This window comes from Bombyx mori, chromosome 23 (genome assembly GCF_030269925.1).
Source record: "Bombyx mori chromosome 23, ASM3026992v2".
Lineage (NCBI taxonomy): Eukaryota > Metazoa > Arthropoda > Insecta > Lepidoptera > Bombycidae > Bombyx > Bombyx mori.
Window position 1 is genome coordinate 17,268,379 of NC_085129.1, and position 23,419 is coordinate 17,291,797.

Here is a 23,419-nt window from a genome sequence, read left to right on the forward strand (position 1 = left end):
TGTCACAGCAAAGTCTGTACTCTAGCGTTTTTTTTTTTATTGCTTAGATGGTTGGACGAACCCACAGCCCACCTGGTGTTAAGTGATTACTGGAGCCCATAGACATCTACAACGTAAATGCGCCACCCACTTTGAGATATATATAAGTTCTAAGGTCTCAGTATAGTTACAACGGCTACCCTACCTTCCAAACCGAAACGCACTACTGCTTCACGGCAGAAATAGGTGGGGTGGTGGTACCTAATCGTGCGGACTCACATGAGGTCCTACCACCAGTAAAAATATTTATTTACCAGCATTTAATAATATTACCAGCTGTGTGAATCCTGCCTTATATTAAACTTGTTCTACACGATTTCAGGAAATACACGCAGTATTTAATCAGCCATTGATACCTTAGTTACTGTAACGGTGCTCCGAGATAGAATTCCTTGAGTAGGTAAGACGCTCCATTGCTTTCCGATCAGTCTTCTAGTTTTCCTAACCCTTATCCCACTAAGTGGGGCGGGCGCAGCGTATCCTCTTTTCCAGAGAGGTCTTTCATACGTCATCTCTGCACTAGCACCCTTCTTCCGCACATTCTCTTTCACACAATCCATTCCAGTCTTAAAGGTCGCCCCCACCTCACAAATATCCTCCTACCTCACCATAGTCTTACCGACTATTAGTCACAACAAGATCCTCCTATAGATATTGCAATTATTACTATCATAGCTTTTTTGTTTCAGTTAAATGGAATGCCAATTTTCTACGTTCAGTAATGCACGGGACGTTTGCCTTTCTCCAACTGAGCTTGGTTTTATGTGCGAAAACCGAATGTGGTTATAAGGTGGGTACAATCATTAATAAATACTGTGTATCGCGACCCGTTGACCACGCTTGAGACACGCGTGAGACGCGAAACAACTATCCATGTCTATCCAACGTGGAGGATAAAAAGCCATACATTAAAACACGCGTCGTTACCTAGAATGAATCTAAGAATATTTATTTTCATGTTCGTTCAGCAATGCCCTCAGACAAGAGAAGGTGCCTTGAATGTCCATCTGATACCACATTCGCACATGGACGCCGGCTGGGTCAAGACCTTCGACGAATACTACTATGGAAGTGAGTATATTAAAATGGTATATTAAACAAAAAAAGCTACTACTTATTCATTCTCCAGTGAATCCCTTAGTAGCTTAACGACTCCCACGGGAAGAGAAAGAGCGGTGCTATTGTAGACCAGCCCAAACTATTGAGTCTTGTTAAATATCTCACGTAAAAATAATTTGTTTCAGCCAAAACATCAATTAGTTCGGCGAACGTTCAATTGATATACCACTCCGTTATTTCTGAATTGCTGTATGATAAAAAAAGAAAGTGAGTTCTCCGACTTGTTACTCTTTATCATCATCATCAGACCATTGCTGAACCCAGGTGTCGCCGAATTTACACAACTAAGCCCTAAGGTCTTCAATGCTCCTAAACCATTTGTAGCCGCTCCTGTTAGTAGAAGTCATCGCTGCCAGAGAATTTCTTACTCCTAAACTGAGAAGATTAAATGGCCCTTTCTGATGTTAACTGTTTACAGCAGCCTATATACACTTTGAGATGCGACGTCGAAGTCTGAATTGTATTGCATAGGAGCGCCTCTTGTGAAATAGGAAGGACACAGGGCTATACTGGTTTATAAATTTGTGAGGATACAGGAGAGGGTTTTACTGGTTGTAGGAGATCTAGTGAGTACGCAGAGGAAGGTACCAGCGCTCTGCTTATTTCAGCCGTGAAGCAGTAATGCATATCGTCCACACACCTAAGCAATAAAAATAAAATAAACATTTTCTTCAAAAATGCGCTTCTTCCATATTGGAAAGCATTCGTGGCTACGCATTTTGAGTACTTTTTTTATTAGAAGAAATACTTTTAAGATATACTTAAAATTTAATCTACCAATCCAGATTCACCTTCTCCGAAACGTCGTATTTCTGGCGCTGGTGGAAAGAACAGCGTCCTGTAACGAGGTCCACCTTCCGTAGCCTCGTGCAGGAAGGTCGCGTGGAGTTCGCCGGAGGAGGCTGGGTCCAGAACGACGAAGCGACTTCCGATTATCTCCAGATCATTGACCAATATACTTGGGGATTGAGGTATATTTGTAGAAAATTTAACATACTGTCTTTCTGTATTCCTTTCTGAAATACTCTGTGGAAATTTGTAATCGAGAATCTATCAACAGTGAGCAGGACATATTTTTTTAGAAAGGAAGGGTTACAGGTGGCCTTATGGCCTTTCCAATTTCAACAGAACCTGGTGGGCGTACAAAGGCTCAGCTAGGAAATATGGGATTTTCTAACAGCTGCCCGAGCGCCTACAAAGGAGACCTAACCACTCAAGCGCAGCTGCTTCGCGAATGAATCTACTACCGGATAAGAATCGCGACCCGCTGTTAAGATCCAGCGAGAAACTCAGCGGGCTAGGAGGACATATTGCGGATGAACCTGCTCACTTCTAGCATAGCAATGAAACGGCAGGAAAAGTTTTAGCACTTAGCTTAGCTGGCTTCTTATCAAGAAAATAACTGGCTATAAATTTTCCAGGAAACTGAACGACACTTTAGGCCTGTGTGGTAAGCCTAAAGCAGCTTGGCAGATTGACACATATGGCCACACCAGGGAACAGGCATCTTTACTGGCACAAATGGGCTTTGATGGCTTATTTATCGGTACATATCTCGGTTTTTATTTACTTATCGCTTAATTGGTGGTAGGACCTCTTAAGAGTCTGCACGGGTAGGTACCACCACCCCGCCTATTTCTACCGTGAAGCAGCAATGCGTTTTGGTTTGAAGAGTGGGGTAGCCGTTGTAACTATACTGAGACCTTAGAACTATAACTCAAGATGGGTGACGCATTTACGTTGTAGATGTCTATGGGCTCCATTGACCACTTAACACCAGGTGGGCTGTGAGCTCGTCCAACCATCTTAGCAATAAATAAAAACTGATGATCAATTTTACGATCCACCTTGTATTTAATGGTTCCCGGAACCTCTAGGCATCACAAAGTTAGCCCTGGATGGCTTAGATTCACAAATCATCCCGGCAGTTGGCGCTGCAGTCGGTATCTAGGTTATTTATCTATACTGCAACTAAACGGCTGGATAGACTTCAATGAATTTTTGTGTATGCTTTCAGAGGACACATCTGTCGGGTTCGCTAGTTTAATATAAATTCCTCACCATGTTAAGTTTTATTTTTTATTTTATTTTTATTGCCTAGATATGTGGACGAGCTCACAGCCCACCTGGTGTTAAGTGGTTACTGGAACCCATAGACATCTACAACGTAAATGCGCCACACACCTTGAGACATAAGTTCTAAGGTCTCAGTATAGTTACAACGGCTGCCCCATCCTTCAAACCGAAACGCATTACTGCTTCACGGCAGAAATAAGCGGAGCGGTGGTACCTACCCGTGCGGACTCACAAGAGGTCCTACCACCAGTAAAAAAAGTGTGAAGTTTTAGGTAGTAAATGTGTAAATCTAAGCTATGGATCCCATTGACAGAGTTGTGATGTGTGATACGCATTCTTCTTCTTTTTGCTCTTACTCACTATGCACGTGCTGGAGGCTTCTTATAATGCATGCTGCATAGGAATTTGGCAGGACCGGCTGCCTAACGTCAACCCTTTTTAAGCTCAATAGGGAGAAACTGTTTCTGTTTTATCTTTTTTTTTTCTTTTTAAACTTATTCTTTTTTGGTTCTATATTTTGCATTTTATTATTTCAAACATTTACACGATTTGGTATCTCAAATAGTCAAAGGATAAAAATATCACATTTGATTCGTTTTTCTGTTATGTCAAAAAAAATTATGGTATAAGCTATATAAGTACACTGTGGATGTTATAACAAAACTGTTGAAACTTCATCCTCATGTCACAAAGTGGGTAGCAGCAGACATTTCCATTTCCTTGAGGTCTTTCTATACACCTAGTATTGACAACAGCAGTAGCCCTTATCTTAATGAATATACAGTTGAATTTCCTGCATCAGGTCGGGTCGATCACAAAGAAAGAGAATCTATGATCGAAGAGGATAGAATGGAATTCATTTGGCGTGGTAGCGACGTATTAGGTAAATTGAGTTTTTTCTTTTTTTATTGCTTAGATGGGTGGACGATCTCACAGCCCACCTGGTGTTAAATGGTCACTGGAGCCCATAGACATCCACAACGTAAATGCGCCACCCAGCTTGAGAATGAGTTCTAAGGTCTCAACTATAGTTACAACGGCTGCCCCACCCTTCAAACCGAAACGCATTACTGCTTCACGGCAGAAATAGGCAGAGTGGTGATACTCACCCGCGCGGACTCACAAGAGGTCCTACCACCAGTAATTACGCAAATTATAATTTTTGCGGGTTTCATTTTTATTACACGATGTTATTCCTTCACCGTGGAAGTCAATCGTGAGCATTTGTCATGTACACGACGTATTTCTTTACAAAAATTTGGTACTTTACTGGTGGCAGAACCTCTTGTGAGTACGCGCGGGTGGGTACCACCGCCCTGCCTATTTCTGCCGTGAAGTAGTAATGCGTTTCGAACATGAACATTTGTGAACATTGTTGAGTACGTATTTCATTAGAAAAATTGGTACCCGCCTGAGATTCGAACAGTGGTGCATCGCTCAACACAAATGCATCGGACGTCTTATCCGTTAGACCACAACGAGTTATATTTATATAATATATTGTCGAATAGTCCCCCTTCAATATGCTACAGCTATTACCTAGATGAGTCATGGCGGTCCGCGTTTCTTACAATATTCAATAGAAAACTTGCGGTCAGGGGTATTCTAGGCAGGTGAGTTGCGGCGGTCCTAAGGGACCACTAATTTTGTTTTGGCAAATTAATAGTATCCACCCACACGGTTCTTTACCTATTAAAGATGTTTTTTTCATAGTGCTTTAACTAAAATGAATTTTTTTTTTTAGGTAAAATGTCTGATATAATGACCCACACGTTATTCAATCTCTACAATCCTCCTGAAGGATTTTGCTTTGACATACTGTGCAATGACGAACCCATCGTCGACGATCCTGACAGCAAGTCGTACAACGCTGATACACGAGTAAGTCCTTAACATAAAGCACGAGAGGAATTTTTTTATTGCTTTCATGGGTGGACGGGCTCACAGCCCACCTGGCGTTAAGTGATTACTGGAACCCATAGACATCTACGACGTAAATGCGCCACTCACCTTGAGATATCAGTTCTAAGGTCTCAGTATAGTTAAAACGGCTCATCCGCCCTTCAAACCGAAACGCATTACTACTTCACGGCATAAATAAGCAGGGTGGTGGTACCTACCCGCGCAGACTCACAAGAGGTCCTACCACCATGTGTGTAATGATTTACTGTAACAACGAGAGATTCCACCCGACGTGGTGAAGCACGCGAAATGTTATAGACACAATTCTCTGCGTGGGTATTTGTACTATGACAGAAATCTTCGATGGAAACAACCTCAATGATTTAGCAATTGATAGAGAAAGATTATTAAAAAAATTGTGGCACAAATGAAACGTACTGGTGGTAGGTAGAAGCTACGCAACGCAAATGGAATTTCATCTCAATGGCATAGCATATATTTTGTTGTAACTATACTTGAGGTCTTAGAGCTTGTATCTCAAGGTGGGTGGCGCATTTACGTTGTGGATGTCTATGGGCTCCAGTAACCACTTAACACCAGGTGGGCTGTGAGCTCGTCCATCCATCTAAGCAATAAAAAAAAAAAAAAAAAAATTACGGTGCATGGTTTTAAACTGAAACTTCGATTAGGATAATTTTTTCCCTACAGGTAAACGACTTTATCGTTCAAATAGAGAGACAAGCGAAATATTATGATCACGACAATATCTTGGTCACTGCCGGAGGTGACTTCACATATCAAAGCGCTGCAAATTGGTTCATTAATATGGATAAATTGATTAAGTAAGACACGTTTTTTACTTGTAGACTTGACTCCCGGCTCTCCTGTATATAACCTAGTATTTAGCTTAGTTATAGAAGCCTATAGACATCAGAACGAGTGCCGTTGATCTTAATTCATCTGGTCAAGAAAGCAAACTACCTTTATAAGGAATCACAAATCAAAATATTACGAATTCGATTTTTTCAACAAACATTACTAAGTTTGCCATCATATGGCTAATTGTTGTATTTTAGTGTATATTCTACAGTTAACTTGTCGCTTATGGCTTGTATCTTCCGGCTTTGGTGTTTCCTGAGCGCTTTCACGTGTTCTCCTTCAAGGCTTGTGGAGAGCACGCAGCTGCAGTCAGGGACTTGGCTGTGCCCCTGACATTGCTATTGTTCAGCAACGGTAGAAACTCACCACCATTATGACGTATGCTGCTCATCTACCTACTCCTTCTCCTTGCGTCGTGCTCCTCAGTACTAAGGGTTTAACTTAACAGACCACTTTTGGTTGGACTATTAGTCTGTTCCTCCATTCCCTCTTATCCTTCTTACCTATCCAGCTCATCTACTAAGTAGCTACAGACCCTGGTCGCTTTTTTATTTTCAGTCATGTGAACACTCATCCGGTCAATCTGTCGGACGTGAATATATTCTATTCGTCTCCCTCCTGCTACTTGAAGGCCATATACCTACACGGACGCAGAGATAAAGCCGTATTCACCGAAAGGGTAAATACATAAATAATTATTCTCGGTGGAGCAGCAGGATTATTATTTTTTGCTACCCATTCGCTGGTAGCCTAAGGGACTATTCCTACTACTCGCGGACGGGTAGGTGAGCTCACGGGCTTAGCCTGAGAAAATTTTCTAACACTAACCCCAGCAAGAACAGTGCTTCGCTAAGTCTACGACCGGATCGGAATCGCGATTCGCTGAGAACATCCGACGAGAAACTCAATGGGTTGTGTCCATGGGTTCGTGTGTGACTTTGGATGTTTGCACGTGTATTTAGAAGAAGCTTAATTGGACCCACTTCCTCTCAACCTACAGTATTTAATTGGTTAAATCTTGGTTTAGTTTCACTGAAAAGACATTTTTACGAAAAGCTTTTCAATGGTCAATGTTTGCTTAGATGGCTGGATGAGCTCACGGCCCATCTGGTGCTAGGTGGTCACCGCAACTGACATACATAAACAACGCAAGCACCGCCACCCACCTTGAGACATTAGTTCAATATCTCAGTTTTAAAGCACAACGATTGCTTCAGCTTTCAAGCTAAAACGCGTCACTGTTTCACGGCAGAAAGAGGCAAGGTGCGTATACCTACTCGTGTGAACCCACAAGACTCCTTACCAGCAGTAATTTTATTGCGATAGGCTCTCTTACCAAGACATGGTAGTTTTACTGGGTCCTGACTAAGAAACTTCCCAAGCAATAAATAGCAGCACTGACAAGCAATTACATACACAATTAGCTATGATAACCCGCCCATCATCAAAGGTTTATTCTTAGAAAAGTGTTTTATTGTGAATTTTCAGTCAGACCATATGCCTTATGGAAGCGATTCATCTACCTACTGGTCGGGCTACTACTCCTCAAGGCCAAGCTTTAAATACTTCATTAGGAAGGCACATGTGTTTCTGCAGGTTTGCAATTAATTCCAATATTTCCTTTGTTGTCTGGTGAGGTCATCTCTAGGCGTGAGGCGCTGGATTTAGATAATGCAGAATCGGTCCTTATGGTGTAGCTTTGAGGAGATCTAAGTCCAGAAGTGGACGTCCGTGGATCGACGATTATGATTCATGTAGTTGGCGACTATCTAGTTGGCACTAAAGAAGTCTGTCCCCATACACTTCTGTCCACTGCATAGGAATTTATTCATAATTCATACATATCACAGTCGTTTACTCTTGGCAGAGTAGTAATGGTCATGTGGAATCCTTGTTTATTTATAACCTTGACAGCTGTTCTCCATAATTTGCGAACTGAGGCTTGGTTCACGCACTCACTAAGTGGGGTTTTGGTAAAGGTTTTTACTTGATCAGTCTGGCCCATGGGGTTTCGTCCACGAGGTCGTTTTACCGTTAACCCTACCCTGAACAACAAGTTTCTCGATAGACTCTTAACAATTGATACAAGATCTGTCTATTCCTGATGCACGGCAGTTAGGCTTGAGAGGTTTCAAGGTTAGGTCAGGTCTAGCCATACAATTTTCAAGATTCACATTGTGATGCCGATAATAATAATTTCAGGTCGCGAAGCAAGTAACAGTCCTTGCCCGTATGGGGGATTCGTACGAACTACACCTCCTGAGGCACGCTGTCAACCTGGTGGTACACCATGACGCTATAACTGGTAACAAAGCTACAGATACCCAGCTTTTCATACAACATTTGCTGTCTTCTTTATACGTTCGTCTCGATTTCTCCTCAAATCAGATTTAAATGATGATGAATCATTTTCCTGAATAGGTACAAGTCAGCAGCACGTCACAAACGACTTCCTGAGAATTTTAAGCGAAGCCGTCGATGCTTGCACCAATAAAGTGTCATACTTACTCAGGTAATGTTATGTTTGTAAGTTCTAGTGCTAACTCAAGAGATATAAATGTCAATAGGTAATTCCTCCCTTAAATTTTCCCCAATCATTAATTATTTCTACAGCTTAAGCCTTCACGGCCTTATTTTAAATACTAGATGATAATTTAAGGGGATATCAGGGGCCTTATTCTCATTTGCCTAAAAGGGCAATAAAAAAATAACCTTATAAAAGCATGTAAGCCATTGGTACCTAATTTAAACGCCCGCTCGGTTAATAAGAATACATCGGTCCTCTCTCTTGTCTGGCCATAAGCGCTTTAATAACTGAAAACTAATGTAATATTTAATCTTATGCCGATCTCAAACAGTCTTTCTGTGACAGGGCATGTCCAAATATCGCCAACTCACGAAAACCCTGGTAAACAACCCGAGAAATAACAGTGTGCGATATTTTTAATCTTGTTAATTGTTCTCAGCAACTTAACTCCAACTTGGGGCGCGGGCAGACGGTCGAAAAACAGCCAGCACTTCACCGTGTGCCATCAGCTAAACATCAGCCAATGTCGAGTGAGTTTCAATAATGACACGTACTTTTTGAGGATTAGAGCTATTTTCTGATAAGCGGGTTTGTGGTTGGCCTTTGGTATATGGTAATACACCTGACCTTTTCACTTTTTTGGCCCTAGGTCTTGATCGTGGGGTAAATTGCCTTCGAAGATTTCGTTCTAAGTAATTCGTGCGATTTCCTCAGTAATTAGACTCCACTGCAGTGACGTAACTATATGGTGTCGGGCTGACACAATGCCACTGGTGGTAAGGAGTTTTGTGAGCTTCTGTGGATAGGTACCACCACCCCTATTTCTACCGTGAAGCAGTCATGCATTTCGGTTTGTAGGATGAGGTAGCCCTTGTACTGTATTGAAGCAGCTGCTGCCCATGAGATTTTAGTCTCTTTCGGAGGCAGGTAGCTTTAGCAAATGCCACTCCTCCTGGCCCGAGCCCTTGCTCGCCCTTCTGTCCCGATGAAACTGCAAAGGCCTCCGCTCCGGGCCACCTTCCTTCATAAAAAAGACTTTGAAGGTGATAAAATAAATTTGGATGAATAAGTAATATACTGTGTAATATTAATCTCTTACCGGTACTTTCTTGACAGAGAACTACCATAAATAGTACGTTCAATATATATCCTTTGCAACACGCTATAGGGAAATTTTTGTTTCTGTATTTCCCATTTCTCTTACTTCATCTATTTTGATTATTACAAACAATTACACAACAAAATAGTAAAAAAATTATATGTGATTTTATACATATTTTATATTTTAACAACTATCCGTTCCAATCCTAAGTGTGGAACTCACACATTGGCCGGTATTAGTTCTCTAATACAATTCTTTTTCGACAGTTCACGGAGACTCAAGAAAGCATGGTCCTGCTAATTTACAATCCGCTAAGCGTCAAGGTCTATCACCACTTGTGCTTTCCCGTCAAAGCTCTCCACTTCACCATAAGAGATTTTAATGGTATTTCTAAGTTTTTTTATCATCGAAGGCTTTACCCCCCCGCCTACATACCCCTACTTATAACCCCTAACTATAACACTTATGTCCCTTAACATAACATCAGATATAATACATGCTTTTAAGCATTAACGCAAACTCGTTAAAATGTGCAGAGATAATTTCTAATTTACAGTAGGAAGATCGGCAAAAGGCATATCATCCATCGAGCATGTGATATTGGTCGGTGATATAACGCCGCGCCGGTCTGTGTGTCCGGAACTTGTATTAATGCAAGAATCTTGAAAATGTTGTTAACATGATTCAGATATTTAATTTTGTTAGATTTCTCTATTTTTATTGCTTTTACGAGTGAAAGAGTTCACTACTAATTTCTTTTTTTTTTGTAATTTCTAATTATGTGACAGAATTTTTATGAATATGGTACTATATGGCACAGACGAAGATATAGAGTATCAACTAGTGCCTCTCCCGGCTGCAGTACTAAGTCTTACTGGGCGAACGTCTTCGGCGATCCAGGAGTTGTGTTTTGAAGCAGAGAACATTCCACCCCTGGGGTACACTTCATATTACGTCACGCTTGTCCGTGATCAACTGGTAAGTTATTTCGGTATCTGAATGTCTTCTTCCTAGTATGATGATTTGTTAGGAGGTTAGCCTCGAACCAGTGTACCGTGGGCTTTAGATTCAGTTTCTTTGTTATATGTTTGCTGTTTATTATCGTATGGGTTATAGCCAAGAGATCTTAACACTCGAGACAATTGAAAAGGTTTGTTTTGTTTGAATCATTAGTTTGTATCATTATGTTCTGTTGTCTATAACATCATATCTATATGGACTTGAGAACTATACTCCGATAGTCCCAAGATGACGACTGATAGAGGAGAATGGAAAAGAAAAATTCGCTAGCCGACCCTACCTAGTGGGATAATGTGGTGACAAATAAGAAGATTTACCAAGCTAGCCAGCCGCTATATCAGTCATCGCAGTTATAATAAATTTCTACGCCTTATTAAATAAAACATACCATCGGATATTGAAATATATTTTAAACTTTCTCATCCTACCTATGCTGATAGCCTTGAGAGGCTATATCAGCTTCGCACTAACGTGTAGGTGAGCTCACGGGGCTCAAACCGGAGTGGTGCTAACACTGGCCCTAGCAAGAGCAGTGCTTTGCAGAATCTACCACCGAATCGGAAACGCGACCCACTGAGAAGATCCGGCGAGAAACTCAGTGGGCTGTGTCTGTGGGTTAATTCGCTAGTCGAGCCCTTCGTCGCAAGCGACGGGTTCGACGAGGACGGTGACCGGTGCTTGTGGTACCTAAAAGCACTGTTAATGGATCAGGAGGATCCCTGATGACGTGTATTTTAAACAGTAGACTGGTATTCATTAGATGATCGGTACCAGGATAAACTTAGTAAAACACTTCTCCTATTCAGGAAGAAAACGAATACGCCAAGAAATCAGCTAAGGGCCACGTCGAGGCGGAACAAGAGGTCGCCACTTCTATATCCAATGAGGTACTACTCGTAAAGAACCTTCCTAACCTAGTCGATCTTTGTGTAGAAGCAAGACAATTAGTACAGATCTCTAAAGAGGAGTGTAAAGTAGAACATTCGGTACCGAAGGTAGAAAGGTAGGTCAGCAGCGCCCTTTAGTAAGCACCCGGTCAAAATTAAATAGGTACGAATGTAACGGGTTCATGGAAAAGGCTGAGGCCAGGGTCCCTTAACACCACTGCACCACAAATAAAACCGGTATTCTATGGTATTGTATTCTCCAGTTTTCGCGAATCTTAGACAATCTTAAAGGTCAGTAAAAGGAGAGATTAAACAATAAAAATAGTTTTGATTAGTATGTGGTAGTCTTTTTTTTTTCGGGTCATAGGCCTAATTTTCTACGAGGTCCCCGCGCCTAGGTGACGCGTGATATGATAGTCATATTATATCCTTTTTTTGGGGCCGCAGGCTAAACCACCTACGAAGTCCATGGTATGTTGGACTGTTCCGTAGATGTTGAGAGCGGACCACGAGCCCAAGGGATGTAATTAAGAGCCCCACCCACTAAACTAATCTCTTGTATTCTCACCCAAGCGTCCTATCCCCACCCGAGGTCAGAACCCGGGTTATTAGATCCTTCACCTAGATTTTTTTTATTTCCCAGTATCTCAAAATCTCGATCGAACAATCCACTGGTCTGCTGTCTTCCATCCAACACGTTGATGGGGTATCAATAGCTGTATCTCAGAACTTCCACTACTACGGTCAGGGTAAGAGCAGTCAGCAGTCAGGAGCCTATAGCTTCAGGCCAGAGACGCAGCGACCAGTGCCGGTAAGTTAATTAAACAGAAAATCATAAGTCGCCAAGAAGCTATTCATTTGAATGCACTAGTAGATAAAATTAAAGAACTAGAAGAAGATATTTTTGGTATTTCCTCTATGAAAAGTTCGACACTTCACAAAATCACTGAATCAAAACATGCGTAGTTCAGATTCAAAATAAAGACTTTAGTGGAGAGAAACGTATCGAATTATGACAGTAAATTACATTTTGCCTTTACTTGCTTTGATACATCGATTTCTATGACAGGTCACCGACAAGGCCACTTACAACGTGGTACGAGGTACGCTGATAAAAGAGATCAGACAAAGATTCAATGATTGGGTGTCCCAGGTCATAAGATTGTACCGTGGCGAGGAGTTTGTTGAGCTTGAGTGGATTATAGGCCCGGTTCCTGTAGGGTAAGTGAACAACAGAAGTGAAGTTAACGCTTTTCTCTTCAACTTTTGTCCAGCCAATGCCGAGTGTAGGTCTTTTCACAACGGTAGGCAGCGGCTTGGAACGGTAGGCAGTAGCTTCGACGGTAGGCAGCGGTTTGGAACGGTAGGCAGCGGCTTGGCTTTGCCCCTGGAATTGCTAATGTCCATGGGCAACAGTAACTACTTTACACCAGGTATGCTGATCTGCCTACAGGGCAAAAAAATAGACTATAATAAGGGTAGTCCCCTTGCTGTTAATTTACAACCTCCCTTAGAACAAGCATCGTGAATAACATTCTAGGACAGACTTGGGAAAAGAAGTCGTGATGCTGTTCTCAACTAACATCAGCAACAGCGGAGAATTCTTCACGGATTCCAACTCGCGACAGATGATGAAACGGACCTGTTGGAACGAGACGACTAGTGAGTTGAAGCAAAGCTTTAATAAAAGTAGAACTTCTGACGTTTAACTGGAATTGAATTTATTTATTGCTTGGATGCAACAGTTTTCCGAATCGGCATTATAGAGAAATATATACAAAGTTAATTTGGAGAAAATTTAAGCAGTGTGACGGGTTTATTTGTGGCTTAGATGACTGCCCGAGCTCACGGCTTACCTATGATGTTAATTGGTTACCGAAACCCATGGACATCAACAACGTGAATGTCGTGACCCACTTTGAGACACGAGTTCTAAGTCATAGTCTTACAGTACAACGGCTGCCCCACCCTTCAGACTGAAACACATTACTGGTTCACGGCAGAAATGGGCAAAGTGGTGGTACCTACCCGTACGGACTCACAAGTCTCCTAACACCAGTAATTTTGGTTTTTATTAGACTATATCATTTCTTTTACACGGTCTTTCATCTATAAAGTTCATGGTACTGACAGTGTACATAACTTCATTAATGTCCCCTCAAAAGCGCTCACTCAGGGTTTTCGCTGAGGAGTTTCTACCAATGACTGTCAGTCCTAGACGCTATTTATCCAACCACTGCTTCCAACCATTTCCATTGTGACCCATTACTCTATAATTCCATCAAATTACCGATTCTCAAACTCACTGTGGGGGGAATTCCAAGATTTATCAAAATATTTCAATATCAACAGGCCAACAGCAAAAAAAGAGTATCTCGTCGTGCTATTACCCAGTGACGTCAAGAATATGTATTCGTTGCGCAAACAGCAGCATTGAAATGTGCGTTTTAAACGACCGAGCCCAAGGAGGTACTTCATATAACGACGGAGAAATAGAACTAATGGTGAGTTACTTTGAAATTTAGAATAAGGCGTTAAATCTAATATATAAAATTCTCGTGTCACAGTTTTCGTTGCCATACACCTCCGAAACGGCTTGACCGATTTTGATGAAATTTTTTGTGCTTATCCGGTATCTATGAGAATCGGCCAACATCTATTTTTCATCCCCCTAAATGTTAGGGGTAGTCCACCCCTAAATTTTATTTTTTATTTTTTAGACAAAATTTTTAATTTCTATTTTTTTATGATACAACATACAAAAATACATACAATCCTCAATTTTCACCCTTCTACGATCAACCCTTATTTTTTATTTGCTAATTAAAAACTTCAAAATTTTTTGGGAGAATTTTGTTTTTATTTTGTCATGACGTAGAATAAAAAAATTCATATTACTCTGAAATTTTCACCCCTCTACGATCAACCCCTATTTTTTATTTGTTAACTTAAATTTTTTTGGCAAGATTTTCATTTTTATTTTTATTTTGTCATGAATTAAAATAAAAAATCTGATGTTACTCTCAATTTTTCATCCCTCTATGATCAACCCCTTTTTTTTTTTGTTAATTATAAACTTTAATTTTTTTGTCAAGTTTTTTATTTTGTTTTGTCATTACTTAAAATAAAAAAAAATCATATTACTGTCAATTTTCACTCTTATACGATCAACCCCTATTTTTCCATCCTGATTAATATTTTTTTTATTCTATGCACAAATCCGCAATAAGGTTGCAAGATGGCAATCAAATATTATAATTGTAGTACGATAAATTCTTATTCAGAGTTTATAATTTCAAGTTCCTTTAATAATGATTTTTTTTAAATTGAATTTGATCTCCCCCCCCCCCCAGCAAACATCATGTAGTAGGGATGAGGACGAAGCCGGTCTCCTGGCTTACTTTTTCTTTTTAAGAGATTTTACCTTACCTGATAACTGAGACCTTTAAATCATGTCTTATTTTAATTTATATATTATTCATATTTTTATGAAAAATGATATTATGGAGTGAAATGAAATGAAGATGATTAATTTGAGACACTAATCAACTGGGTTGAAATTAAATAAAATGAATTGAGATGATATGGGATGAAATATAATCTTAGTAAAATGGTGGTCATTTACTAAGACTTTTTCAGTGGACTTTTTGGAAGATCCCGAAAAGTTACGTCCAGCGGCTTTGTTTCATTTTCCCACATTTGTGCACTTTCACAGATAATAGACCGTTAATAAACCACCATTATTACACATTTAACCCCGAAGAAACACTAAATAGACAAAATAAAACAAATCACACAACTTCACTCCTCGCGTTCCCGCCTAAAAGTCTCCTGTCTTACTCACTATACATCATAGATTATACACTTAATATATTTGAGAGCTATACAATACTATACATTTTTCAGCCATGTTTTTTTGGTTTTATTTGTGTATCAATAGTATGTTCAGTAGGTCTGAGAATCAGCTACTATCTATTTTTCATACCCCTAAGTGAAAAGGGTTGTCCACCCCAAACATTTATTTTTTATTTTAATTTTTTGGATATATATTTTTTTGTTTATAATGAGGTATTATGTGGTTAAATGAGGTTTTTTTTCTACAGTAGAATTTTCTTAGAAATCTTATTTAAGGCAACACAACGTTTGCCGGGACAGCTAGTAGCTTCTAAAAATCAAGTATGATTGTTTTTTGGCCAGCAATGGAGGACAAATTAATGGACTATGTATATGGGTATATTAAAAAACGGACTTTTGTGAAGCCTATCTGGTCACATACATACGCACTGCAAAGAAGTCCAATCTTGATTCGAAAAAACCTCATACGCACTGGCTGAAAGTTCCTTAAATATAGTTCCCCAGTCAGCGAGTCAAGCCATGTCCGTGAACCTCTAGAAACCACTAGTTTCCCCTTTCCAGATACATAGAAGACTTCTAACAGATGACGGGTTTGGCTTGGAAGAGAGTCTTAACGAGGAATCTTACGGCACAGGGCTGGTCGTTAGAGGGAAACACAGAATTCTGTTCGGAAACTTCAGACAAGAACGTAAGTGATTCTATTGAAAATGTGTACCGTTTCAGCCCTATTTCCATAAGAAAAGCGGGTTAAGTAGTGCGAATATCGCTTGAGTTCATTGAACCCGCTTGCTGTTGTTTTTATTACATTGATGGCTAAACGAGCCCACAGCTCATTAGGGACCAGTAAGCGTAAATACCTTCTTTGGCTTTGAGACATCAAACTCATCATGTGTATCACAGTTGTATCACTCTTCGCTTAAAATATGGCCATTTCATGGTAGAAATAGGCTGGTCGTTGATATTTCACCACTTCCAAAATGCTACCATATGATCCACTAGGCCTTGTTATCTTGAACTCCAAATGGTATCCAATCAGGTTAAATAGAGGTCCGCGGTCAACAGCATATAATCCACCATAGCCGTTTTAATTGCCTTACATTTGGCGCTGACAACTTCAACACCCCTAGTTGAAGAGCTATCGTTCTCGGAGAGAGTATCTCAAGCAGCCAGGCGCTGGAGATATGAACCCTGGTTGTTCTTCGCGCCCGGAGAGAAGATTAGCAGGAGAAAATGGCAGAATGTTAGAAATAAACGTGTAAGTTGAAATTCTGCAGCATTTTCTTTCCGTCAATGGGTCCGAACCTCATACAGGTGTCGGCGGCTAGGGAGCACACGAGGCAACCCTTTAAGACCGCAACATAAATACTAAACTTTTTTTTTTGCTTAGATGTGTAGACAATCTCACTGCCCACTTGGTGTTAAGTGGTTGCTAGAGCCCATAGACATCTACAACGTAAATACCGCCACCCACCTTGAGATATGAGTTCTAAGGTCTCAGTTTAATTACAACGGCTGGCGCACCCTTCAAACCGAAACGTATTACGGCAGAAACGGCTTACTAACTGACTGTTTCCGTGTCATTACTGCAACGCTTTTATAGCCTATACGACATTCCTAGAATTATCGAGAACATTCCTCACAAGTCGAGTACTTTCGATATACATTTCTGATATCTGACAATAGATGGCGTTGTACTTCTCCATTTTTACTAGTACATTCGATATTCTTTCGGCTATTCGGCGATAGATGGCGTTACTCTTACCGGCGTATCAGTATACGTATTCTGACAGTCTCATATCAAATTAACTTGGCAATCCACTCAACACGGACAATCGACTGGTCTATAAAGAAAAAGGCCACACTAAAGCCAAGCGATTCGTTAACTTTGCCACAGTACTCATTGCTGAGGATGCGAGGTCTTCCACGACATATCCACATCCTTACCCTGGAGCCTTGGAAATCTGGGAGCGTTCTGTTGAGGCTCGAAAACGTATTGGAAGAATCCAGAGGTACTGTACATTTCAATAATAAAATTAAACCTTAATCAAACCATTTAAAGTCAAATGAATATAATTCATACGCTTTTATTATTAGCTTCAGACGTATGTATTAAATGTTAGTATGTAACGGAATCTTTTAACATGATTTTGACCCCCTTCAAAACGTCGGATTAACTCGATATTTGGTATACTTATTAAGGACCCTCACGCTTTTTTACAATAAAATAATTTTTTCTTGCATTATTTTTAATTCAAATTTATTAAAATTTATTTTCTATTTTTTAGTTGGATATTCTATAAAAGCGTATTTTGTTAGTTCTTTTAAACTATTATTTAGTTTTAAAATAATTCAAGTCACGCTTTTCGCGCCTTTATGGCCCAAATCCAGAAACTTTCAATTTACTAACAACCTAAGCCTTGGACTATCAACCTAATCGGGAAAATGACGAGTGATATAAAAATGGACGCATAGCACAAGAAACAAATCAATATTCATTATTAGTTGTCTAAGTTAGAAATAATTAAAATTTTCAAAACCGCCTAAGTCATAATTTGCGTAATCACTGTTGCGAGCGCCGATTAGTAAGTACCACCACAGCAAAGCATCAATTGGAACACCAGAAAAACAATTGAAGCTTATACCTCAAACCTCAAGATGGGAATTGGCATTCACGCTCTGATCTCTATACGCTCCGGTAACCACTTAACACTAAATGGTCCGTCTGTTATTTCACTCATTTACGCAATACAAAATAAAAGTTAAAGTTGTACATTATCCTTTATGAGTCTCTGGAGAACAAATATAATGAGACAAAATTCAAAAGTTTACAAGTAGCCTCATCTCCTAACTGAAGGCAACGATCCTATATTATTATTGTATTATTTTTCGGTATACGCTCACAAAATTTCGCAATCCCGTCGTCGAGGTCACCAATGTTGAGTCTCTATATCGGGCAATGATTAATAAGACACGTGCTTAGTTAAGTGACTAAGGTATAGGTATTGGGATTACAACCTAACGTGCTATCGACAGCCCGACAATCCCGAAACTGGCTTAGTATCACTGCATTAAAATTATCGCTAACACAAACATATTATTAATTGCTATGGGGAAATTTGTGATCCATATAAGAATTTCAAGATTTGTATAACTGCATCTTAAAATAAGGCCTTGAAAATTGCCCACTTCAATATTATACGCACAACTCGATTTTATTAATGGTGTTCATTTGATAATGATAAAGCTCGTTTGGCTTCCAGATCACCTCAACTCTGAGAACCCCGAGGGGACCACGAGAGCCTCCCACATAACTGTGGACCTACGCAAATTATTCGCCGTCCCAATCAAATTGGCGAGGGAGACGACACTTGCCGCGAATCAGTGGCTGGACGACGCAAGACAGATGGATTGGAGCACTAGGTATCTTCGCCTACTACTCTGCGTTAGACTAGAAAAGAAATTTTTGGTGGTAGGGCCTCTTGTGAGTCCGCGCGGGTAGGTACCACCACCCCGCCTATTTTTGCCGTGAAGCAGTAATGCGTTTCGGTTTGAAGGGTGAGGCAGCCGCTGTAACTATACTTGAGACCTTAGAACTTATATCTCAAGGTGGGTGGCGCATTTACGTTGTGGATGTCTATGGGCTCCAGTAACCACCTAACACCAGGTGGGCTGTGAGCTCGTCCACCCATCTAAGCAATAAATAAATAAAAAGCTTTGTTATTGCTTAATAGTCGCTCGGAACCTTGTATAACCTGGCTAAATTGGAAAATTCCTTTAGCGCAAGTCAATGTGTGACTAATCTCGATCAATTATGCTTTAGGTATGTCTACAGCGGATCTGATGATGGAGTAACTCACGAAGATGGAGTGACCGAAGACTATGATAACAAACAAACACACCAGACGGACGCCGGCTCAGGTGAACTTATTTATTTTAGATACGCTATAAAATCATTACATGAGACCTTACAACTCATGTCTCAAGGTGGGTGGCGCATTTACGTTGTAGATGTCTATGAGCTCCAGTAACCACTTAACACCAGGTGGGCTGTGAGCTCGTCCAACTACCTAAGCAATAAAAAAAACCAAGTCTGGCATTTTGTAATTTTACTGTTTACAGGAACAGATAAATGACGAGACGTGGTATTGATACTGTGTTTAAAGGACGACTGGTTATATAAAGTGATGCTTACAATATGCTCAGTTTAACAATATCGAGGGGTGAAAGGCTATTTGCCTTAAGCGATATTTCGCTTAATATGCAACATTTATCTTTGTAATTAAAGGTGCGTTTTATATTGGTATCAACAGTTCGATGTTTTCAATTATTGAACTTCAACTAAGTTGAAGCTGAAAAATTTTTGATTTTGTTATGATATTTTATTTATCTATGATTAGTTATGATATTTTTTTCTAAATTTCAAACATTAAATGGTTCTTCTGTAAAGTTGCAGGAATATCGCTTAAACCAACTAGTTTTTCACCCCGCGATATATTATTATAATACATAGGTAGTTTTCCAATTACAGAGCATAATGCGACTCAGTGATGCACAATGCCGAATTATGTTGAAGCTTAATTGGAACGTGAATTAGTTTTCAAATGCATCAGCAGAGTGCACTAAGTTAGCACAGTTTTAATTAACATTGATTATTTCTAAGAAACTACGACGATACGAAAGCCTTACAATTGTTTTCAACATTGAATAATATTACTAACGATAATATAAACAAAATTTCGATCAATGCCAATTTAAAGAAAAAACACTTGTCAATTTTCTGTCACTGAGTCGGTATCGATTGCACGCATCCCGCGAGAGCAGTACTTTTGAGAGTGCTCTATTGTGCGAAGCGTTGCTCTAGTTGGAACATTCAACGTTGAGCATTATGCCGCATAATGCGCTCTTGTGCTGTAATTGGAAAACTACCATAGTCACGTGCCTACCCGCCAACGACCTCACAATATTTAATGCTAGCCAATCCCACGACAGCTTCGGAAGAGGAAACGCAACGCAGAAGATTCCAGAAATATACGAAACCCAAAAGAACGGTCCGCCGGCACAGACACAAGAGAGCAATCGTCAATAGGGATGCGACAAAAACAATCAATGTAACATCTCGAACGGGGCTATTGAGCAGAACAAAATCCGAATCCAATGATTCATTTAGTGACGCAAAATCTTATTCTAATGATACAAAAACTAACAAGAATAAAGCGAAATCACAAAAAGACAGGATGCATTATTCGAATTATAAGAAAAAGATTCCATACGAAAACTACTCGTCTGAAGAGAGTTTATCTTTGAGAAAGATTTCAAAGGTGATTGAAGACGCGAAGACTGAGAAAGGTAATGTTTACAGAATTTAAACGTTCTACTTTGAATCATAATTTCGTTGCCAAAACCAGGGTAAATAATATAAAGACCATTCAAATAGGGTCTATTTAATAAAACAACCTTATTTATATTGTTTTTAACTAGTATTTTATTTATGTCTCAATTAGTTTTAATAAAAAAATCTTCGTCCTTGTATTTGGCTAATCTTTCTTCTCGTTTTTCGACTACCTGCAAAAAGGTTGTAATCTTTCTACCCAGATGTGATACTAGCCTTTTCAATAGCCATTGAGTTTTTTTTTTTTGGTACAATTTTTCCTTATTAGACCAACCAACCCTCTAGGCTGAGCCTGTGTTTACCCACCTATCCTGGCGAAAACGAAAAGGCCTTCAGCAATAACCCTTGCATCCTAAAAAAAGATTATCATAATTCAAGATCTCTTGACATTAGGCAGCAATTTTCAGCGATAACTTCTGATGACGACGAAAGCGATGACATCACGAAATCTATTTACGAAATGTATTACAAAGTCAAACCCAAAAAGAATGCGTTCAAGCCGTTTCTAAGGAACCCACATTTGAACCACCATACGAAGAATTCTAGAGGGAGTTACCCAAGAAAGAACGTTAATTTGAGAACAGCTAATCGTGATGCACCTAAAAGACCAATTGGGCGTTTGACAGATAAAAGAAGAAATGTCAAAACGGACGATTACAGTAATGAATCGGATGAATCTTCAGGTAACAGTAAATTAATTTAATTCAAAACTTTGCATATCTATACTAATATATAAATCTACAGTCTTTTTTACGGATGTTCCGTTATAACTACTGAACCATGCATCCGATTGACTTGAAACTTGGTATCCATGTAGAAAATATATGTACTTAATGGATACGCTAATATTTATATGAGTGGTGGATTCCCTACACCAGTTGTCTCGCAACTGGCGTTAATGAGGAGAATCTTTGTGGGGGTGAGAAATAATAATGTTAATTTTAAATGCCCAGCGAAGCGGACTGGTATAGCTAATATGTACATAGAGCAAATATTGGTTACGATTGTTTTCGAGTTTAGGAGACAAAAATAAACTCAAATACACAGGTACACTCAAAAGTTAATTTACAGTTAAAAAATTTTTTTATTGTCCTCATATGCAGACGAGCATACAGCCCACTTGATGGTGAATGGTTACCGTCACTCATGGACATCAGTAATTCCTGGGGCAGACACAAGCCAATGCCAACAGCGTTTTTCGGCCTTATTATTTTAGGATCCCACGTGTAGTTGAGATTTAACAAGCTATAAGACCTCATAAAACTCATAGCAAGCGTCGTCGATACGTCGACAAGTCCCAATCCCCCGTCCGAATACAAAAACTGTTTATTTTGTCACAGAATATACTAAGGTTGATGAGCACAGAGTATATTCATCTCAAGAAGACTCATCAGAGGACATTCAGACAAATGAAGAATACTGGAGAACACAGAAAAACAGACGTAAGAGGTTCGTGTAATGTTTATGACTTGAATTTGAATTTAGAGAAGTATATAAGTGATACTTATATAAGTGCTACAAAACATACTAAAAACTTCTTTAATTTTGTCGCAAAGCGTGTAGAAGTTATAGTCGCGTTAAGGGAAAGCATTCCAAGCGTCAATTTAAAAATTGTTTTAACACTGCACCATTTTCTCCTGCTACCAACCGATATTAAATTGGTGGTCGGTATGATATAACTATGGAGAGTAGAGGTAAGGAGCACAATCTTGTATAGGGGATAAAATGAAAAAGAGTACACACCTGTAAACAGCAAATTATTGTTCTTTTTTTTTCTCCTACCTATGCTGATAGCCTTGGGGCTATTTCAGTTTCGCCCTAAGGTGTAGGTGACGCGTTTCCGATCCGGTGGTAGATTCTGCGAAGCACAGCCCTTGCTAGGGTTTGTGTTAGCAACGACGTCAGGTTTGAGGCCCGTGAGCTCACCTACTCGCTCAGTTACGCTGACATAGCTTCTCAAGGCTATCAGCTTAGGTAGGGAAAAAATCAAAAAAGCGTGGAATGCATTAATTAGGTATCGTTCTGTGGTCGGTTTCTAGCTTATTTTGGCCCCAATTGACGTGACACACAAAAAGCTTAATCCAGTGGAGTTCTGTCGAATCAAATCTGTGCTTTGCCGTCTAACACTGAATGATTTATTTAGCTAAAACTATACACAATTTTCAGGACTTTACAACGCGAAGAATCGGAGAGTGAAGGAAAACAGGATTACCTAATAACTCTGCGTCCGACGCAGATAAGAACCTTCGTAGTTTGGTTTGACAATATTAAGAATTAACTGAATAATTCTTAAATAATAATTTAGGAATTATTATTATTTTAATAACAAGCACAAAGTTTTATTTGTTAATAAATCTCTATCGATGTTCGGAAAACTTTATTGACGTAATAAACGATTGAAACTACAGAAACGAATTTATTATTTTAAAGTTTTTTTTTTGTTTTCATCTGGCTGGGTCATTGTTGGATTAGGCTCGCACCAGTAGGTATCATTATGAAGTGTATTTCTGTTGCAAAGCAACCTTTTTTGAACGCTGGGAAATCCGTTTACTGATCTTCGGTGTGGAGTAACAGACTGGTGTTGGACTCCGGCGCCTCCAAAGAGGGAGAAGAGAAAGACCGAG

General features: G+C 39.7%; 1 protein-coding gene across 2 annotated transcripts; it reads left to right on the forward strand.

The window, feature by feature from the left end:
• The first annotated feature begins 416 nt into the window (after positions 1-416).
• On the forward strand, positions 417-23,206 carry LOC101738761 (lysosomal alpha-mannosidase). Of its 2 annotated transcripts, none has more exons than XM_062675340.1 (30): positions 417-435; positions 729-829; positions 1,008-1,110; positions 1,284-1,365; positions 1,944-2,129; positions 2,580-2,704; positions 4,037-4,117; positions 4,979-5,115; positions 5,845-5,978; positions 6,574-6,694; positions 7,504-7,611; positions 8,218-8,320; positions 8,437-8,527; positions 8,982-9,072; positions 9,911-10,028; positions 10,465-10,622; positions 11,471-11,551; positions 12,195-12,362; positions 12,621-12,772; positions 13,092-13,213; positions 13,904-14,055; positions 15,968-16,094; positions 16,534-16,661; positions 17,301-17,415; positions 18,667-18,826; positions 19,227-19,324; positions 20,396-20,752; positions 21,203-21,478; positions 22,136-22,244; positions 22,962-23,206. In XM_062675340.1, exons 2-30 carry the CDS (start codon positions 761-763, stop codon positions 23,071-23,073), a joined length of 3,864 nt encoding a protein of 1,287 aa, XP_062531324.1. In that variant the 5' UTR covers positions 417-435; positions 729-760; the 3' UTR covers positions 23,074-23,206. The 2 variants fall into 2 exon arrangements, with proteins under 2 accessions (XP_062531324.1, XP_062531325.1); XM_062675341.1 differs by lacking the exon at positions 417-435 and adding an exon at positions 452-535.
• The last annotated feature ends 213 nt before the right edge of the window (positions 23,207-23,419 follow it).